Source organism: Homalodisca vitripennis, chromosome 6 (genome assembly GCF_021130785.1).
Source record: "Homalodisca vitripennis isolate AUS2020 chromosome 6, UT_GWSS_2.1, whole genome shotgun sequence".
In the NCBI taxonomy this organism is placed as follows: Eukaryota; Metazoa; Arthropoda; class Insecta; order Hemiptera; family Cicadellidae; genus Homalodisca; species Homalodisca vitripennis.
In genome coordinates this window covers 122,331,200-122,352,106 of record NC_060212.1, presented here as the reverse complement: position 1 = coordinate 122,352,106, position 20,907 = coordinate 122,331,200, and the positions used below count along the sequence as shown (strand labels likewise).

The 20,907-nt window shown below is 32.0% G+C and overlaps 1 protein-coding gene across 1 annotated transcript in view; it reads left to right on the top strand.

Moving 5' to 3' along the window:
* LOC124364875 overlaps positions 1-14,589 on the top strand; it is a 49,153-nt gene extending 34,564 nt beyond the window's left edge. Inside the window, exons 15-21 of the mRNA XM_046820669.1 lie at positions 2,655-2,966; positions 3,858-3,958; positions 5,359-5,465; positions 7,827-8,158; positions 10,548-10,634; positions 13,512-13,696; positions 14,210-14,589. Of these exons, the coding sequence (XP_046676625.1) occupies positions 2,655-2,966; positions 3,858-3,958; positions 5,359-5,465; positions 7,827-8,158; positions 10,548-10,634; positions 13,512-13,696; positions 14,210-14,476 (1,391 nt within the window). The 3' untranslated portion in view covers positions 14,477-14,589. The remainder of the gene's footprint in view (positions 1-2,654; positions 2,967-3,857; positions 3,959-5,358; positions 5,466-7,826; positions 8,159-10,547; positions 10,635-13,511; positions 13,697-14,209) is intronic.
* Positions 14,590-20,907: the final 6,318 nt, after the last annotated feature.

Here is a 20,907-nt window from a genome sequence, read left to right as displayed (position 1 = left end):
GGAAATTTTTCTTCCAGTAAAAAAATAAAAAGTTATGTCTTTAAAATCAAATATAAAGTGAAATTTACCTACCATTTCTAGATAGAATTGAATTGATATGAAAATATGAAAGTGCAACTAACTGGTTACACAGACTGACAGCTTACGGCCATTGTCAGTCACGTAATTCGAGTATAATTCGTATCACCCAAAGTCGGGCGAATATGACACCAAGACTCTTCTCCACACCCGCTTAAATGCTGTGTCCACCCCGAACGGAAAAAACATTGTTGCGTATTAAATGATTGATGTTTTGCATTGTTCAGGAAAATGTTATTTTTTCCAAAAGGTGTGCCGGATTACCATGCGTGCCAAACTGTAGTATGCCGGATTAATAGAATTTTACTGTAATACCTTCTGAAAAACAACACTTAGGTGTATGACTAACAAGTAAAGCATTATGGTAAACTATATTACATGAAACAATATTTTACACAACATTGTAAGAGTGAATTTTTTTATTTTACATTAAAACTTGACATAGGACAGAGCATCTTATACTATCTTATATATAATACATGTTAAGTGGCAGAGCATTAAATAGCTTTTTGCCCTAATAACAAAAGTTCATTGAGTGCTACTGTATACATGTCCGTCTGTACTGATATCAGGTGTGTTCCTGGTTTCATAACGGAACATTTATTGGCCTAGGCCCTAGAGTACAAGAGGAGACTATATTTTATGTAAAGTAGTGATTATAAGAGTTTTTGGTGAATTCTATTATAGATCTTTCACCCATGTAATTTAAAATAATTGTTGTGTGTGTGTAAAATATGTGATTATGTTTTTTTTGAGAACTAAAGAGATTTGTATTTTCATATACAAGAGGTTTTTTAGTTAATAACAATTGTATGTAACAAGTTTTCTTGAGCAAACATATTTATGATGTGCCTACAAGAGAAAAATTTAATTTTAAAACCTAAAGGCTATAGCTTAAATAGTTTGAAAGAAATAAGTCTAGTCTAATTGTTAAATAGACATAGATAGAAATTTGAAGTTAAACTTTTATGGAGTGCAAAAGAATTATAGCCACCGAAAAGTAGGTATTGTTTGAGAAGAATACAATACATGAAATTTTAATAAATTTAGTTTATCCCACAATGTATCCCATCTTATTATTAAGATTAAACATTGGATTATATATTTATGAACAATTGCATTCATGTAGAGCTTCTGAGTTATGATCCAGTCCTGAACATTCTACCTATATAATTTACTGACTTTCTGTCTTTTTTGTTATGTTCAGCTATAGTCAATAGTCAATAGTCAAACATCTTTATTCATGAATCATGTACGTTGGTGGTAGAGTGAATAGTGTCAAAATAAAATACAAACCTAAAACAAAAAATAATACATACTACATACAGATTATTTAAAAAAATGTTCTCTGGCTGAATCATCACGTTTCAGCTTAAGCATAATTCTAATGGCCCTTTTTTGTTGGCTTCAAAATGTTATCCATATTTATTTTTTTGTTTGATCCATATAATCGAATAAAAGGTGGGAGTGAACATGGGCAAAATATATATTTTTTAAGGTTTCCAAATTACAATAAAAGGACATTTTTGATAATGCAAAGATTCCGGAATTAATTTTAATTAAAATTTTTTGTACATGTTCATCCCAATTTAAATTCTCATCAACTGTTAAACCTAAAAAGTTAATTTGATTTTCCTTTTCAATGTTAAATGAGTTATAAGTTATTATTGGCTCTGTTGCGATTGTGTCCTGTGCTGTTTTAAAATTTATAAATTTGGTTTTCTGTGAATTTAAACAATAAGTTGTGATTGTAAAAATAGTTTATAATATTATTCAATTCCACAAATGTAAAGATTTCTGTTTCATCAATCAAATTAGAATCATCAGCATAAAGACATAGTTTTAAATTTTGCCTATAGGTTAAGGTATCTTCTATACCCCTAAGATAAAAAAAAAAAAAAAAAAAAAAAAAAAAAAAAAAAAAAAAAAAAAAAAAAAACGGTTTTAAGAGAATAAATGCAATATTATTTAATATCTATTATTATTGTAATTATTTATTCTTAGAATAATTTTATTTTTCAATACCAATTACGTATTCATTTATTAGTTTTTGTTTATATTATTGTAACTAAAGTTCATATTCTATAGCTCTTAACTTTTCAGATCTATTTTGTTGATGTTATTGTTGTTAATGCAACATTTAAAAAATAACATGATTTCTAACTTTTGTAAATGGCTCTGTATAGTAACAATAAATTAGAGCAAACCGCACGAAAATAGTCTGTTGATGTCTGGTGCATCTGAATCGCCCTTCACACCCCGTGCCCTACACTGTTGCCAGTTTTACGTGTAGTGAAAATTACTGATCCGTTTCAATATCTGTTGCAATAACAAAATATCATCAGCTATTGCCATAGATACATATACATACATTTTATTTCATTCACACGTTTTGCAAACAACATGTAAATCAAGCAGACAGTACGTAGTCATAGCCACATCATTTTTAGTGGAAAAAGCTGGTAGATAGTAGCGATACGGCAACATTGTCTCAAATGTCATTTAATTATTTTGTTGAGGGCTACTCTAGGTACAATGTCTTGATTCAATGATAGTAACTGTTATGTACTTTGCAGAAACTGTTTGCGGTATCAAAACATATATCTATCCGAACAATCAAACGTTTCTCACGCCTTTCTTCTGTACCACGCCAAACAATTGTGTGCACGAGTTGGAACCTAAAGAGCGGAAGAAACGGCTTGATCGTTCAGCATGGTTTGATATATGTCGTAGAGGAAGCGAATTCGACTCGAGTTTAAGTGGTAAAACCTCGTGTTGCCATCCCTCAGACATGAAGCTCGTAGATTATGTTAAGAACAGTGTTAAATGGGAGTTCCGAGAACTACCGACATATTTGAAATATGCTCCTGGACTCAGGTCTGCTTACAGTAAGTTCAATATACTCATATTTTAAGTTTATTTTTAGCTTTAATATACTATATTTAGGTTTTTCACTTTTACACTGTGTACAATTTTGTTTCCACGTATCTGTTACTTAAGCACTTTTAATGATTAGTAAATCTGTAAATACAACTCAAGAAGAAAATATTTATAATTATGTCAGATATAAGAAGTAGTTTTATTCCCCGACATGGAGAGCCGGTAGTGTCACGGTCTAAGATGCCAGTTTTTGGGTCTGAGTTAGAGATAACGCAGGTTCAAGTCCTATCTGTGACCGCTGCACTTGTTATCAGTACCAACGGTACAGTGAGTTGGAAGTCTCAGTATTATTTCGTGAACTTTCTAGAAAATCATATTTATTCAAACTTTCTTATAACATATCAAATGTACCTAGCTTTCCCACACTGGAAACTTTTCCACTACACCAGTGGTAACATGTACAGAAATCCTTATTCTTTAGTTGTTTGTCAGGGATTTTTTGTGGTTTGTGTGCAGGGTTTTGTGTTATTTAAACAGATTTTTTTACAGGAAAGGAATTCTGATTTAAAAAAAATGAAAGCAGTATGTATTCTATTTTCGCCTTCGTTTCCTTGAAAATGATTTTTGTTGTATTTTGCACTATGTTGTAGTAATATTTATCCATACCTTTGAATCGTATGCAAAATATTTTCTTTAACAGGCTTTAAGAGTAAATAATTTGTATTATTATGCAATACACGTAGTAATTGAATTTACTCAAATATTATAAGCTTTATAACTCAAAGTCATAAAAGTCAGTATTAATGAGTATATATAAAAATATAGACTACATAGATAAAACTAACAGTATTACTATTCGTGGAAAATAGCTACAATTGAAAATATTAAATCTTTTTCAGAATGCGAAGAGTACTACAGATATGTCTGTGAAAATGTCAACAACTGGTGTGTCCACTACCAGGAAGATGATTTTGCTATTCCGGGAGAGATTCCTCACATGGTAAAGTAAACTTAACAATTCTAGAAATTTGTACATCCTGCACCTGTTTCTTGTGAAATTATCTTATGTATAATGCAAAGGAACCATAAACATTGGCCGTTCCTCACATAAGACTTGTTGTCACTAAATAACAACATAACAGGCTAGATAAAATGCCTGTTAAAGGCTGAATGGGATTTTTCTTTCAGTTAAGTATATTTTATTGCTCAATAGAAACTTATAAAACAGAGTAATTACCATCAAAACTAAATCAGAATAATAAAGTTCCAATTACAGCATAGCGGGTGATATTTGGAACAACATGTATGTGGCACGCTCTGGTATAACAAATAATACTAAGTAATGAAGTTATCAATAGAAAATATCTATAAGAATACTATCTATTGAATAGTGGAACAGTATATATTTATTATTGTTATCTATTGATTATGTATTGTATTATATGTTATCTGATTAATATTTTCCGTCATATAGTTATTAGTTATATCCTTCTGATTATTTTTCTTATTTGTTATATTTTATTCTTGTTACTCTATAATGTTTGTTACACTTTTTTTTAATATGTAGTTTTATATTTTTGTATTTATATTTATATTATGTACATGTATTTTTGTTTTACTTTTTTAGTTTGGTTGTCCATATACTGCTATTGTTTAAAATTGTGTGTGAGTGTGTTTTGTTGTTATTGTTGTGGTTGTGATACTTAACTTTAAAATAATATGTTGATGTCACAGCATGTTGAAATTTGTTGCCTAATATATACTGTTATTTATCATGTTTGAAGTTGTTTGTAAAAAGAGTTTTCCGTCGAATAAATAAATGAGTAAAGCATATTTCTTAAACTATTTTTTAATATTATTATGATTGTGATGTTTTATGGCACTAAAGGATATAGTAGTTTGATAACTTTACCAACTTTACAACACCTCGATAAAAATCACAAGAATAAATTGTTGAACTAACTCCAAAAAAATCAGCACAGTGAACTTGCGTGAAGGAGGACTAAGTAGTTCATAGTCTGCCGCATGATAATAGCGCTATTCAGACCTAGGTCTTGCTGGAACCTGAGTGGTGCTTGGACTATAAGTAAACCAATTACCTTAAAGTCTTAACTCCCGACCCTCCCTCAACTTTCTTCATACAAGCTAACCGTTTAAACTGTGTCCTTTATTACCCTTATAGCTTTATTAAAGAATTACATAATATAATATTTTAAACCTACAATAATACACAATTCTACTTGCAAAGTAATATATATTTTAAATTACTTCAGATCATATAATTTATTGAAATGTTTTTATTGTTCAAATGTAGCTAGTAAAGTTTTTCAATGGTATGATAAATAGACATTAAGGCAGTCCACTTTTAACAATTGTTACAATTGATTCTTATCATTCCAGGCACAGATAGGCTTTATTGTACCGAAAATGATGTTATTTTACTGTGGAGGGGCAATTATAAGTCCTCGCTACGTCATATCCAGCACGACATGTGGCATGGAGCGAGAGTAAGTTTACCTAGTGCTGACGCTTTGAAAACCCCACACCATAAATGGTTTTACATCAGAGTTAAGAAAATTTAGAGAGTTTGTGGTTGCCTTTATGATAGATTCAAAAGTAGCAAGGGTACACTTAATGAAAATTACCATAAGAAGGAATATTTAGTAGCTTTAAAAGAGTACAGGTCCAAAATTAAGCAAGAAAAAATAAAGTCAAATGAAAACTATATACAAAATGCCACAAATAAATGTAAAGCAGCCTGGAATGTAATAAAAGCAGAAACTAACTCTGGCAATAACAATAAGTATGATCAGGCAGCAGGCATTCAATGTGATACATTTAATGACTATTTTGTTAATTTAGTAAGTAACCTAGACATAGGTAGTGGTTTAAACACTGGTGTATTGGAAAACAATGCAATAGAACTTACAAATAATTACGTCTTGAATTCTAATAGGGCAATAGAGATCTTTAGTTGGAAAAAATTGTAGATAGTGACATTTTAAAATTGGTATCAAACTTGAGCTCATCAAGGAGCGAGGACTATTACGGGATATCTAACAAAGTGGTAAAGGACATCATAGACATAATTTTAAGACCTCTCACCTTTTATTTTTAAATATGATTCTGGAACAAGGTAAATTATCCAAAAGCTTTTAAGATAAGTAAAGTTACACCCCATTTATAAAAAATGAGAATAAACTTAATCCATCAAGTTATCGCCCAATTTCCTTGATACCAATATTTAGTAAAATTTTAGAAGGGTGTATAAAAATGCAACTAAATCTTTTCTTTGTACAAAATAATTTGTTCTGCGTTCAACAATTTGGATTCATCTCTGGACGTAGTACTGTAAAAGCTGTAGAAAGAGTAGTGGAAAAAATTCTTTTAAATTTTGAAAGTAAGTTTCTGACGTCTGCAACACTGATAGATTTATCAAAGGCCTTTGACTGTATTTCTCTCATGAATTAAATAGTGAAAAAATTGTTTTGTTATGGTATTAAGAATAATGAACTAAATCTTTTCAAATCATTCCTACAGTTATAGAGAGCAGATGGTTGTACAAGGGCAAGACAAATCTAATTTTAGAGAAATAAAAGTGGGTGGTCCCGCAAGGTTTCAGTGTTAGGACCTTTACTCTTCGTTATTGCCATCAATGACTTAGCTTTTAACACACCCCGGTGTACAACAATATTGTACGCTGACGATACCACTCTCTTAAATTTTTGATCAAAGTCTTGATGAACTTGTTAAGTTAGAAAACCAGGCAGTTAAAAGGGCATTAGATTGGTTTTGAGGCTAATAAAACTTATGGTAAACAACAGCAAAACTGAAAAAAATCATTTTTCTCTTTGAATCACACAATATATAAAGACATTAAGCCTGTAAAGCTTTTGGGAATGTATCTAGATAGTAGGTTAAGCTGGGATTATCACATTGAAGAACTGTGTAAAAAACTGGCAAGGGTAACCTATCTTTTGAGAAGGTTAAAAAACTGTATATCAAGAAATATGCAAATTATGGGCCTACTATGCATTTTTTTCAATCTCATTTGCGTTATGGCATAACCCTATGGGGTAACTCTTGTAAATTCCGATAAAGTTTTTTGTATGGCAAAAAAAGCCCTTAGGATAATAAAAAATGTTCAACCTAGGGCGTCGTGTGTAGAAATTTTTAAAGAACTAGAAGTAATGACCCTTTATAATTTATATATATATTGCTGTTTAATTAGTGTTAAAGAGAGTCTTGAGTTGTTTAAAGTAACGGCAGGAAGTACATAGATATCCAACTAGATCAAATTATTTTTTAGAATTGCCTCAAATAAAATTAGAGAAAACCAATAGAAGTCACATTAAAATGAAACTTAAATTTTTTAACAAATTACCTGAAAAGGCATGGACTGTACCCCTGCAAAGTTTTTAAAAAAAAATAACAGAAAGGTGGTTTAAACAAAATGGTTTTTTATTCAGTGAATGATATTTTTTGAACTGTGATATTAGTAGCCTAAGATTTTAAATTATTTATTCATTTATTTATGATATTTTTAACTGTGTGTAGATTCAACTTTTAAACCTTACATTAACTTTAGTAAATAATTTATGTTACTTAAGTTTGGATTATTTATTGACTGTCATATTTATTCAATTGACTTACATGAAAAATATGTGCCTAATATGTATTTTTTTAAGATTTATATGCTCTGATCATTGTAGATAATTAGCTATGACTTTGTCAATTGCATTTCTATGGATTGCCTAACGACAATAAAAACCTTGAATCTTGAATCTTGAAAAATATTCACATTATTTGTTGAATATCTTTCTTTCTCTGGGTAAAAAGTGTTTTACAATTTCCATAATTTGTTCCAGGATAGTCGCCAATGTGGTTTTGGTCGGTGACTTCAACCGCACGATACTGATCGACAATCCTGGTTGGGAAAAACTGTATCAGCTGAGAGAAATCCTGCCTTACCCTTTCAAAAGGAAACTGCGTGTGTCTCCCCGCGGGGTTTTAGACAACAATTTGAGGGACTTTATTCTTGATAATGGACGTAATAACGATCGCTTTGTGGACTTAGCTCTATACAGGACTATCGATGATATTGTTTTTTCCCCAAGGATTAGACCCATTTGTCTCTACTACTATCCAGTGAACAAAATAGACTTGGCTTGGTTCACTGGTTTCGGCTACTTACCAGCTGGTAATGTTGAGTTATTTAATTTAATTTCTGAGCGAAATATCTACAATGATTATTTCAGTTAGTTTTCAGGGCTTACGCTAGGGTTGCGGCACATACCTTTGATTTTACCTTTCAAATATTTGCTACTTGACCTCTCACTCCATAGATGGCTGTCCTCACGCTTGGTTTTGCTGTGCATCAATTTATAACAATGGATGAGTTATCTCTTGTGTAACTAATACAATCAAAGATAATATTTTTATATAAAAGTTTTTTTCAAAACTAATTAATTAAGTTTAGAATATTTGCGTGTCCCCAGGAGGGTTCACTTCTGTTTGCTTTATACGTGGCAGTAGAACCTATATTGGGTACAGCAAAAACCGATTTCTCACTTAACACTGTGCAACCCAATGGATGCACATCACTAATTGCAAATGTTGAGATATTGGGGTAAAAGACTGTTCAATAGATACAGTTTTACTGTGCAGGATGATTGCTGAAGTGGGTGGTGCTCTGTTAATGTTACATTTTTTTCAAGCTTAAACAGGAGTATTTTCTCAATCGGTCTCCCCTGCCCACTTTGACTGGAAGAGGATGGAACAGAGTGACATGATAGAGCTGATCCCTACTCCTAACCTTACTTATCCTGAATATCCTGTTATTCTGGAAGCAGCAAAAAGGTAGACGTGTATCTTCTTGTACAACTGAACAAAAACACCTTGTGTGGGATAAATTTATGACACTGGTCAGTCACTTGTGAAATTTTGAATTGAACTTTATAAAATAGTTAGTATCTATTTTGTACAGATTTTTATCAAACTACAAGTATTAAAAGTTTACCCTTCAGGAAAGAAGCTGTAATGTAAAACTTTAATTATACTTATCAATTTTACCAAAAATATAACTTAATACTGAGGGTCATTGTTCATATCGCATTTGATCCTGCAGGGACATTGACATGGTGACCTGGTACTTCTTTAATTTTAGTTAATAGTTATTTAATCGATTAGTACTTCTAATTATTGTCAGTACCAACAAAGAAAATTGTGTACACATCAGAACTCAAACACAAACTGGTTTCATTAAATAGCAAGTTGTTACTTGAAAATTATATGAATCTTTTATTGTATAACTGATTAGCTGACACTAATGTAATTGTTTAGAGTTTTTATATTAGCCTCTGCACAATATTTAACAGAATTATTTGTTAGAATAATGCAACAAAGATTGAAAAAAAAAAAACTAGTAATACATTAATTTTGTGTAAATAATAGCAATTAGAAAGAAACAATATGTATGTAGGGCAGAAAATTTTTAAAAATTTATGTGAACAGCAACAAGGAGTCCAAGTGACTCTCTCCTCCTTAAAAACATTTCTCAAAGTAACAATAGAAACAGAAATAATATTATCTTCACTTTTGTCAGTGAAAGATTACTGTTTTTTAAGGTATGATATGTACAATACCCATAGATTTGAGGCTATACACCTGAGAGAACTTTCTATGGTACTTTAATAGTGGCTTCTCTGTCAACCTACCAAGCAAAAGTTAGTTGTGCCTGGCTGTCTCCTCCAACAAACCTTTTGTAACAAAGTGCTGGTCTGTTAATATGAAAAACATGTGCAAAATTGTCTTGTAAACTTAAATGCGGATTTTGGATTAGAATACTCATGGGAAACATCCTCTATTCAATTTAAGCCTTTTTTCTGGTGGCTTTTAAGGCTCTTGTATTTTACTTATACTGGGTATTTTGGAATGCCAGTGGGACTTGTAAGTTAACTTTGTACCTAGGATTTTGGCAGTTCTTTGAATGAAAGTGACTACAACATGTTATCAGATACTTTTAGTAAGCTGTAGAAGTTCCATAAGTTTACGTCTACTATTACAAATGTGCTTGGTGGCAGGGTGTCTGAGGAAGATTAAACTGTGGGTCTGATCCAAAGAAAATTGCTAGAAATATTGATAGAAGAAGTCTATGAGCTTGAACTCCTTAAAAATACTTATTATCCATTTACTGGTTTGTCTCAGAGAAGCAGGTATGGTGCGTTATAGTTGTAAATTAAACTGACCCAACACGTAATTCTTTTGTTATTAGGCGATAAACACAAGAATTAATACTTCTATAAACACAAATTGATAATTCTACGTTGATCTGTAGTTGCATTGGCACCAGGTCATTACTAATGGGAATGAAGTTCCAATAAATTCGCCTCTTATTCCAAAATACAAGATTATTCTACTCCCCTGCTCTTGTATCGGCTAATTTGGATAGGACTTTTCATTAAGTAGTTAGTTACCATCTCAAGCAGGTGTTTTGTTCAATATATTAACCACAATAAAATTTTATACATATTTTATTGATGTTTTATATTATTTCCTTGTAAATTCTTAACTGTTTACATTTTTTACAGATAAAGAAGATTTAAGGACTTATTATAAGGGGAACCATTTTAAAAGAACTAATCTTATGAAGGTTGCGGAAGTTTACATAAACAGAGGTAATGTATTATAAGATGATATTCATACAAACCAGTCAAATGCAGTAAAATAATTTAAGTGGTGGTAGATTTGAAATCCATAAGCCATTGAACAAAAAATTACATAACTGCAAGGAAATTGCAATGTTTGTCATATTTTCTGAATATTACGTATTAGCTTTTCTGCTTACAATCCGATTCGGCTTGAGTGCATGATTTTGACTTCAAATAGGAAAACTCACGATCAAATTAGTTATCAAGTGTTGCACTTTAAGATGTGGTCAATGGGTTAAAAAATATAACAAATAAGAATATCATTGTGCACTCAAACACAATGTGCTGTAGCGAAGCCTATCATGTGGAGGGCTGTAAAAATTTCACTTCTATCTTGTCTGCAGTATCTCGAGTACAAAATTTATTATAGACATTATTTGGCATGAAGCTTAGTTTTTATATAAGCAAAATCTGGTTCAATAAAGCTGCATATCTGTTTATGGGATTTAGCTTAGCGTTAGTGATGCTTATCAGTCTGGGGTATCTTAAGAACGAATTGAGCTGCAGTGTTGAAAGCTTTCATATATACTCACTTCTACATATGCAATATTGAAGTAAATAATGGTGTATATCTGCTTATGGGGTAGGCTGAGCTTTAGAGAAGCCTATTGCTTGTAAGAATATTTCATTATTTATTAGGCTATAAATTCATAAAGTTATAGGCTAGAAATTTGGATCATACTTAATATCTAAATATTTACTTTTAAACAAGCAAAACCGATAAGGGTGTGTGCACTTCCATGGAATTTTGTAAGCATTAGCAAAGCCTATTACTCAGGGAGATATCTGGAAATCAGAACGGATAGAGCTGTATTCATGTAATATAATCTTGGTACAAGGATAAAGTCGCCATGTATAAATATCAAACTGTAGACACCTGATTGGGTTTGTCATGACAAGGTTTTTAAAGCGTTTATAGCAGTCAATTATTGTCACAAAATATAATCTCAATGCTAGAATAATGCCAGCATCTACAAATATCAAACTGTAAACACCTAACTGAGTATTTCATGTCATGGCTAATAAAACCTGTATAGCTATTAATAATGTTTGTCTTATAATAGAACATGTTCTTGAGACGAGAACACTTTCATGAATTAATTATATATACCACATAGGCTAATTGCCCATATCAATTAACGTTGTATATAAATCAGTTTAAATGATTGCTTGTGGTCGTTCATTGCCGAATACTGCACGAGAAATTTAATATTTTGGATTGTGGATATATGCAATTTGCATTCGTAATGATAGTAAACATGTATTCTCAATTTAAACAGATGGTTGCATGTTGTCACTAATTTCTAATTAGACAACTAAAAATGTCTACGGCAATAAAAATATATTTTGTTTGTATAGATGGTTCCATGTGATCTGGCATCCAGTTGTGTATGGCAAATAAAGATGTTTTGCACCTTGCATAGATGGTTTCATTGGTAATTACTCTCCATGTAGCCATATAGGAGAGTAATGTTAACTGTTAACTATGATTACAATTTATTGAATTGTCCTCATCTAATTTCTTAGCTATTTGCAATCGGTTATGGCAATGAATATTGCAATGTAATCTCAAAAGGAATACTGTGTGTGCTTGTTGTTCTCCATGTTTTCTGACAGTAATACTCGTATGGTATTTCTAATATTACATTCGGTCTATTGAAAAATTGAAAAATAAATATGTAAGGAAAAACTCAATAGCTATTTTATAAAAACTTAGAATTTTAGATTTGATATATATGCCCCTCTTACAGCAATGTCCTCAACTAATTGTGGTATAAGCAATGTTTGTGGAAATAAAAATTTTAGTCTCAGATTTAACACTTGGGTATACGTAGTATTCATTTTCCTTGTAGCATGCTGGAAGGCTCTATAATAGTGTACAAGTCATTTATAATCTTACTTAGTAATAAAAATTGTTGTGTTGCCTTGTATAAATTTTTGTGAGCAGTCGTTTTGATAGAAGCCCCCTAGGAGGTTAATGTTGTAAACTAGTTGTGGGAAAAGATAACTGAAATCGTCTGTGGTGATAATAATCTGACTATAATCCCAGAATTCAGGAAATTGGAGTACAGAACGAATCATTTACTAGGAAGTGTGGCATAAACAGCCTACCCATCTTGTGTACCTCCGAGTACAGCCCACTCTGCTCCATAATGAACGTGCCACTCACAGTAAAAGTCACCATTATTTATGGCAGCACTATTTTTGGGTTGGACTGTACTACGTGATTTTGTGTGGACTGGAGAAGGAAGGGTGGCTTGTGCGCATGCTCTAGTCACATATCGAGCTACGTGATTCAATCTCTACACCAAGTCAATTTGGCAGCCCAAATTAACCAAAATATGCAGAAAACCTGTTTTTGTTTGTTTTAAATACATCCATTAACCATACTAGGGATAATTTATTTGCAACTTTGAGAAAAAATGTCTGATTCACTTTTGGTAACTGTCCTCACAAGCTCTCTTACTATATCAAACTAAGTGACAATTACTTTTTTAACACATAGGTATATGTTATACTGAATATAATGTAAATAATCTTAATCTTATTTAAATTATACTTGGTTATAAAATTAGTAGTTTGAAAATAATTGCAATCTTACTTTATTCTCAACAATTGAAGTGTGCCTTTGGACAGCATTTTGGCAATAATCCTGAAATATTGGATAGACAACTGCCCTTTCATCTTCGAATCAATTTAGCATCATATTATTTCGATCACAAATAGTGTTTACAAGTTCTTGTCTTGTCCGTAATTTAATTTTCATTAAACATTTTTTCATTTTTTGTTTCAATAAATTCTCTAAAATTTTTAACAGGATAAAGTTTTAAAACTGATTTTCAGGTTTGGACCTAACTCTATTACCCCATGAAGAAAGATTTAAAGAAGCTAGAAAGAGATGGGATGAATGCAAGAATCCCTTACTGTTCAAGAAGGACATACACCACCCGTACTACACGAAGTATGGCGTCGCTGATCACTACTTGTTCTGCGGCGAAAATACGAACCCCCTTCATGGCCCTTGCAGGGTGAGAACTATGGAACATTTCCTGTTATGACCTCAGCATTGATTGTATGTTATGATATAACTTTCTAGTACCACTAAATTTTTCTCTCAGATTTCAAGAGCTTGATCGAAATGCTGGTAAGATCGGACAGTTTGGATAGGATACCTAAACATGGCTACTATTAGTAAAGCGTTGTGACTTTCACATTGCTAATGAAACATCTGTTTAAACTTTGAAGTAATAACTGGACACAAGTTCGATTGCACACAAATATTCTTGACATAACCATGAAATAGTTTACAATTATTTCTGAATTTATAACAGAACAGAAGTCTCTGAATGTAAAACTGTTCAATAAATCTGTACAATACACACTGCACAATACATCAACCCTCCGTGTTCTTTTTGGTCATTCCTGATCTGGATATGCGATGCAATTGTTCTATTCAGCGTGTTCTCAGAGGGTTATTTCAAGTGTAATGATACCCACCCTTCAGTTTATGCGTAGTTCATAAGTAATATTTGTGTTTGCAGTATGACAATGGGGGACCGCTACAACTTGAACTGACCGTTCCATACTGCTCCTCACAACTACTTGGCGTGCTCTCTGTTGGACATTTCAGGTGTAATGATACCAACCCTTTGGTTTATGTGAATGTCACTAAGTTTCTGAAAGAAATTGAAGATGTTGTATATCCCTATCCGTTCTTGGATTTTATAAATGAAGGAACTCCGAAATGCCTATCACAACATTCAGGAGGGGTAAATTCATATACCTCTTTGCTTCATATAGATCCTTAATTTGGTTCAAAATGTTTATTTTATTAAGCTATAATTAATATAAAACAAGAGTGTAAGTTAAAATGTTTGTAACTGAAAATTAAAGTGACCATATATATATATATATTTCACAATTTGAGTTCTTTTGTTTTCCAATGGAATGTCACTTTGGCAATGATTTTCCTGGTTTGTCTTACTGTTTTTGACAAGGAGTTTTTAAACAAAAAATAATATAATTATTATGATGTCAGCTACTTCTTAATCGGGCGATTGTATAAGATGAATCAAAAGCATGAATATTCCATATCAACTTTTTAACGTATTAAGATTGGACCCAGAAATTAAAACTCACTATAGTTTATAAAGTAAGTATAAAACTGTACTTATTAGTTCCTATTATGTTTCCCTTGTCCAAGAAACCACATATTTTGTTGGCAAGTTAACAAATTTTAATGTACATCCCCGTCGAGTACCTCAACCGACCTTACCTTTTTTGAAAGGTCTTTGTAAAATAAAATTAATAGTGAAACTTTTAGGTCAATACCTCAATCTGGTATAAAATGGTGGTTGATTCAAATCATGTTAGGGAAAGTAATGGGTACCTCATATTCAGTTTAAAGAAGGTGCATCCAGATAATCCTATTCATTTTTGGAAAACCCACAACATCTTTATCTAAGTTTTGGCCTGTCACAAAATACAAGGGTCTCCTATCCTATTAGTTTGACTAAAGATATAGTGTATTAGTTTCTTCCTGGCATTCATCAAGTTAATCCTATTGTTATCTTTGTTGTAAAGTATGGAGCCCAGTGAACATGAACGTATTACAATATTAACGGTGCAAGGTTAAGGAGACCAGATTAGATTTAATGATGATATGAAAACCTTAAGAAATGACATTTTTCCAAATCGCAACCCCATTGTAGAGCGGTTGAAATCCTTCAGTAATGCATAAACCTGTAAAACGTTTTAAAGAGGCCTGCTGGTTCAAGGACGTTCCCAGAACTGGAATACCATAGTTAACTACAACTAATAAAATGTCGCTGAACATTTTGAAATGTTTCTTAGAGAATCCCAATGTCTCAACTCGTTCAGTTTGAGAACATGAAATATTTCACAAATATCAGTATATCGAGTTTGGCACAGTAAAAGTATAAATTTTACAAACTTGACCTAGTTAAATGGATTTTTTGAGGATGTCATCGATCGCCAAGTCCATCTTTGTGAGTTACTGATGAGAAATATGGTTATAATATATTGCATTAAACTTTTTTTCAGACGAAACGTTATTTATGTTAAACATCGATATACCTGTATGTTAGGGCTGCAAGTATAGACATTTAAAGGATAATAGGATTTCTGACATTTGACATCATTATATGTTAAAAAAGTATAACATTACGTATTGAGTGCAGTCAATTACTACACTTTTCAGTTTTTAAAATTTTGTATTAGGGTTTTTGACATCTGAAAAAGAGGGTGAATTCATTCCTCTAAACATGGTGTTATTACTTTTAGTAACATATTACGATTTTAATTATGTTCAACCACTACTTTGTACTTGAATGGGTTTCTAACCTCTAAGTTTCCCAGTTTATTTTCTCTCATATAGACCTCTAAAAAAGAGCTCAAAGTGAGTTTATGTTTTAAATTTTAAAGTTGCCCTCTAAATGGCAGTTTCAGGTATGGGAAAAGGGGCAATATTGTAGAAGATATCATAAAAGTACACTTTCTACACTATAAATGTATATTGAGTTTGAATATTCTGAGTGCAGCCTTTAACAAGTTATATTGTATAAAGTATCAATAATTTTGATTCAATCCGTATAGCCGTTTCCATGGAAACCTCTGAAAATGTACTCAAAGTTCTTCCTTTTTAGAGATTTGTGGTTTAATTTTAGTGAGAAGTCTTAACCAAGCATTGTGACTTAATAATTATACTTATTTATTACAGTTAATTGAAAGTTAAATATTTCCATAGTAAAAACCCAATGTTTTTTGTTACATAGCGAGAGTAAGATAATAGTTATTGTATCAGATTGCAATAAACAGTACCAGTACAACAATAATTTTACAATTCATAAATTACAATATGATATTGTGAGAACTAAGGAGTTCTTTTTTTACTCATTCTTACTCCATTCACACACAGAATAGGATTCAGATCTGGCATTTTAGTTATGCATTGAACAAATGTTCATTTTCAAGTCTTGTAGTTTCACCAGCAACTACTGAGAAAATAGTTTCTCCAAGATTCAGTTTGCTCACGATCCAGTCCCCCGTTGGCTGTGCGATTTTGCTACGATCGTTGTCCCCACTTTTGTTGTACCAATTTGCTCACGATCAGTTTTCTAAGTGTGCAGCCCCTCGTTGGTTATGCGACTTGCTTACGATCAGTTTTTTAAACCGCTTTTTAACATGTGTTGTAGTTCCCTGTTGGCCAACTCATATTGTTCCAAGTCGGTATTTAAATAACGATCAAACTTCAATGTCTGTGGTGTTGTTAGAAGTGTAGTTTGTATTAGTGAAAGTAGGCTACACGTTATATATCACTAGCACTGGGTTTATATTTATCTCAGGTTTTTTAAGTAGGTTGAATGATGGTTCAAATTTAATATTACTCTATTGAAAGTTCTGATCAATATGATTGTTTATATCATAATAAAGTTCACAAAATATTCGCTGATCTTATCAATCACTTTGATTCTAAAAAGTTTTGAAAGTAATATTCTTTAAGCTAAAGCTTATTTTCTTACTTACCACATTTCTTTGTAGATGGGATAGTCAATGAAAGACAAAGCAAATGACTTTGACGTCAATTTATTTTATGTTATACTGTCTAATTCTACTCACTTTGCTTTGATAATTTGTTCACTAACACAACATCCCATCCCTGATTACAACTTCAATGCACTATTGTACAGTTTCATATTTCATCACTACTGTACGAGGAGGATCTACATGAGTACACGACCTCCTTGCTTCAAGTCGAGAGAGAGAAGAAAGATTCTCCGTCTAAAACCACGCATACCGGCTCAAACAATACTCATTCCCTCTCCCGTTCAAATCAGCATCTTCACGATTGAATATAATTTGATTCTTTTCTCTTAATTGTCAAAATTTATTACATTCACTATAATTGATCAATTTAAGTCTTTCTATTTTCTTTTATTATTTTTCTATAGCTTTTTTATTTAAATTTTTTGCAACATGTGCTTTCTGACGTCATCAATACGCAAGTCATTTTATCCCACAATTGGCTTTTCTGCGTAATTTTATTTAGTACTTTTGTAAAACACGAATTTTGGTTATGTTTAACTCATTTTAATTAATTAAATTTGTTCCCGTATAAAGTTTAATATATTTCTCCGTTATTAATTAAATAAATCTCAATTCCGATAACATGTGATTTACTGACGTCACAGTCTGCCAATTCCCCGCGAATATTTAAATGTCGTAATTTGACCTGTCACAAGTTTAGTGCTTTTCCAAATTGTCCCTGACTCTTGTGTCATACCCATGGTCATATCTGTGATGTAAGGAGATAAGAGTGTGCTTATATGTTGGATGATTACTGGCCGGTGGTGATCATGATGTCACTCAATAAGCAACGACACACCGACTCCCTTATTAATCCAATACTCCCTACTGTTGTCTTTTAGTTGTAAAATTTCGTATTTTTTTCATATTTCATTTAGTTTTTGAAATTACAGTCTTGGAGTTGATCGTATAATGTGAAGTAAGTAAGCAAAAATTAGATCAAGCAATAGTGTACTTCATAAGTGAATCTCTGAATCTTAGAATTTAACTACTCCTATTGTTTACTATAAATAACTAGCTGTTACCCACAGTCTCACACATAATTTTCAAATAGAAAGGTGTACCTTCTTAGTTAAAGGATCTATGATGTAATATGATAGAGTTCTATGATAGTTTTCAAACAGAAATTGGCATAGTATACCTGGTACTTAATATTGCCCATGGATATGAGATTCATAAGTTACATACAACTTTTACTGCTTCATATTTGTTTTGGAAACAGTTTCAGCCTTTTCAAGTACAAAATTTTAATCTTATTTTCAAATTTAGAACCTTAGCTTTAAGTGTAACTATTTTATTCAATGTAATTTTTTCATTACACTATAAGTGTATTCTGATTGAACCTTTTGATCTATCAGAATCAGTATTACCTGTGTACAGGATTGACATCGGCAAAACTACAATGCAACTACTATTCTGGAAACTTAAAGTCTACAAATTTACACAACAAAACTATTCTAAAATAGAGTACTTCTGTTGTGTTTTTTATTATTTAGCCTGATATCATCCATACTAAGCCAAAATAAATATTTATACAGTATTTGGCAGATGTGGTGATGAGTTTTTAAATTACTACAGTATTTACGAAATTATTCCAATAAATTACTGGAATTAACTAAAATGGTTGAAAATATTAATCTAAACTGAATGCAACAAATTCTGCCTATTTTAATATTTATCTCATCTGTTCTCCAACTAGTCTGTATTCACTACCGTGCAAAATATTAATTTTTATACATTATCACAATTAAATAGGGATTATTACAATAAAATATTTGTAATGCAGGCATTACAGGATGAATTACACTTAATATACAACTAAAACTAATATAATATTTATCAATAAAAGAACAAAAAAGTGGAACGAGCAACCCAGTGTAGCTTACTATTAAAATCTGGTGATCTGCTAATTGGGTGACATCTCGACGCCCACATGCGCACAGCTCACTTGAATGAATGAAACACTTTGAATTAAATCACATTTAATCTGCAGTACATTGAGACAGAGAATGAATAGTCAGGGTAAAGTCAGTTGCTTTGTGCAAAGTCCCCTACTGTCTTATTAAACACATAAAATGAGAATGAATTAGTACAAAATGTGGTTACTCTTTATTAAGTTAAATTTAAAGTAAGTAGTCAACTATTGTTTTTACTAGCCGTTACCTGCGGCTTTACACACAATTTCCTATTGAATAACAGGTACGTCAGAGGTATTTCCTTTATAATGGTTATAATACACACTCCTGAAAACGATTGTCACTGGAAGAAATTCCAGTACCTGATAAATTTAAGAATAACTTAAAATGTAAATTTAAAGAGCAATGTTTTGAGGCCCTGAAGTGAGAGAGTGAAATGGTTTTTATGAGTACTGATGAAATACACAAAAATCACTCCAACATTCCATAATATTTGAATGTATAGTTTAGTTTCAGTAACACAAAATATTTAAAGCCAGATTGGAGGAATACTAAGTCTGTACTCAGTGTATTGGAAGCATGAAATATGATATAGTATAAAACAGCCCTTTAATAATTTTGAATTGGAAGTAGACATGTTTATTGTAGGTACGTATTATTTCAGTGTTTGTTGCTAAGAGATTTAAAAGGTAAGCAAAATTGCCACATGCTCTTACAGGTCTAACAAATGAAGAAGCATTTCTGGTTCAGATCAATTATATTGCACACAGGCAAAGTAAAGTTGTCCTTGTTCCCACATTTCAATAAATATATATGTACCCCCAGATTAAGCCTATTTTAGTCAAAAAGTATTTACTCCCGGCCCTTAAAATCTTCTCCAGGTCTAAGCTACTTCCAGTGACCTAGTATCAATGTATTTTTTTCCCAATCAAGAAAATATATGCACACATAAGTCTGTAAAGTCTTAAAGCATCAAAACAAAATTATAGTTTATTTATGGGTTTCAACTACAATTAAACCCCTGTGGATGGTTGATCTTCATGAAAATGATTTTGTTATTCTATGTAGGTGATAATGAATGTGTGTGTAAAATTTAATATTTCTAGGACACTGGGAAATTTGAAGAAACAAAACATATAGTTCTTCTAAGGGTCGCCACTCCATGTCAACCGCTATGGGTAGTTGATACTCATGACAATCCCTATGGGTAGTTGATACTCATGACAACCCCTATGGGTAGTTGATACTCATGACAACCCCTATGGGTAGTTGATACTCATGACAATCCCGATGGGTAGTTGATACTCATGACAACCCCTACGGGTAGTTGATACTCATGACAATCCCTATGGGTAGTTGATACTCATGACAACCCCTATGGGTAGTTGATACTCATAACAACCCCTATGGGTAGTTGATACTCATGACAACCCCTATGGGTAGTTGATACTCATGACAATCCCGATGGGTAGTTGATACTCATGACAACCCCTATGGGTAGTTGATACTCATGACAACCCCTATGTGTAGTTGATACTCATGACAACCCCTATGGGTAGTTGATACTCATGACAACCCCTATGGGTAGTTGATACTCATGACAACCCCTATGGGTAGTTGATACTCATGACAACCCCTATGGGTAGTTGATACTCATGACAACCCCTATGGGTAGTTGATACTCATGACAACCCCTATGGGTAGTTGATACTCATGAC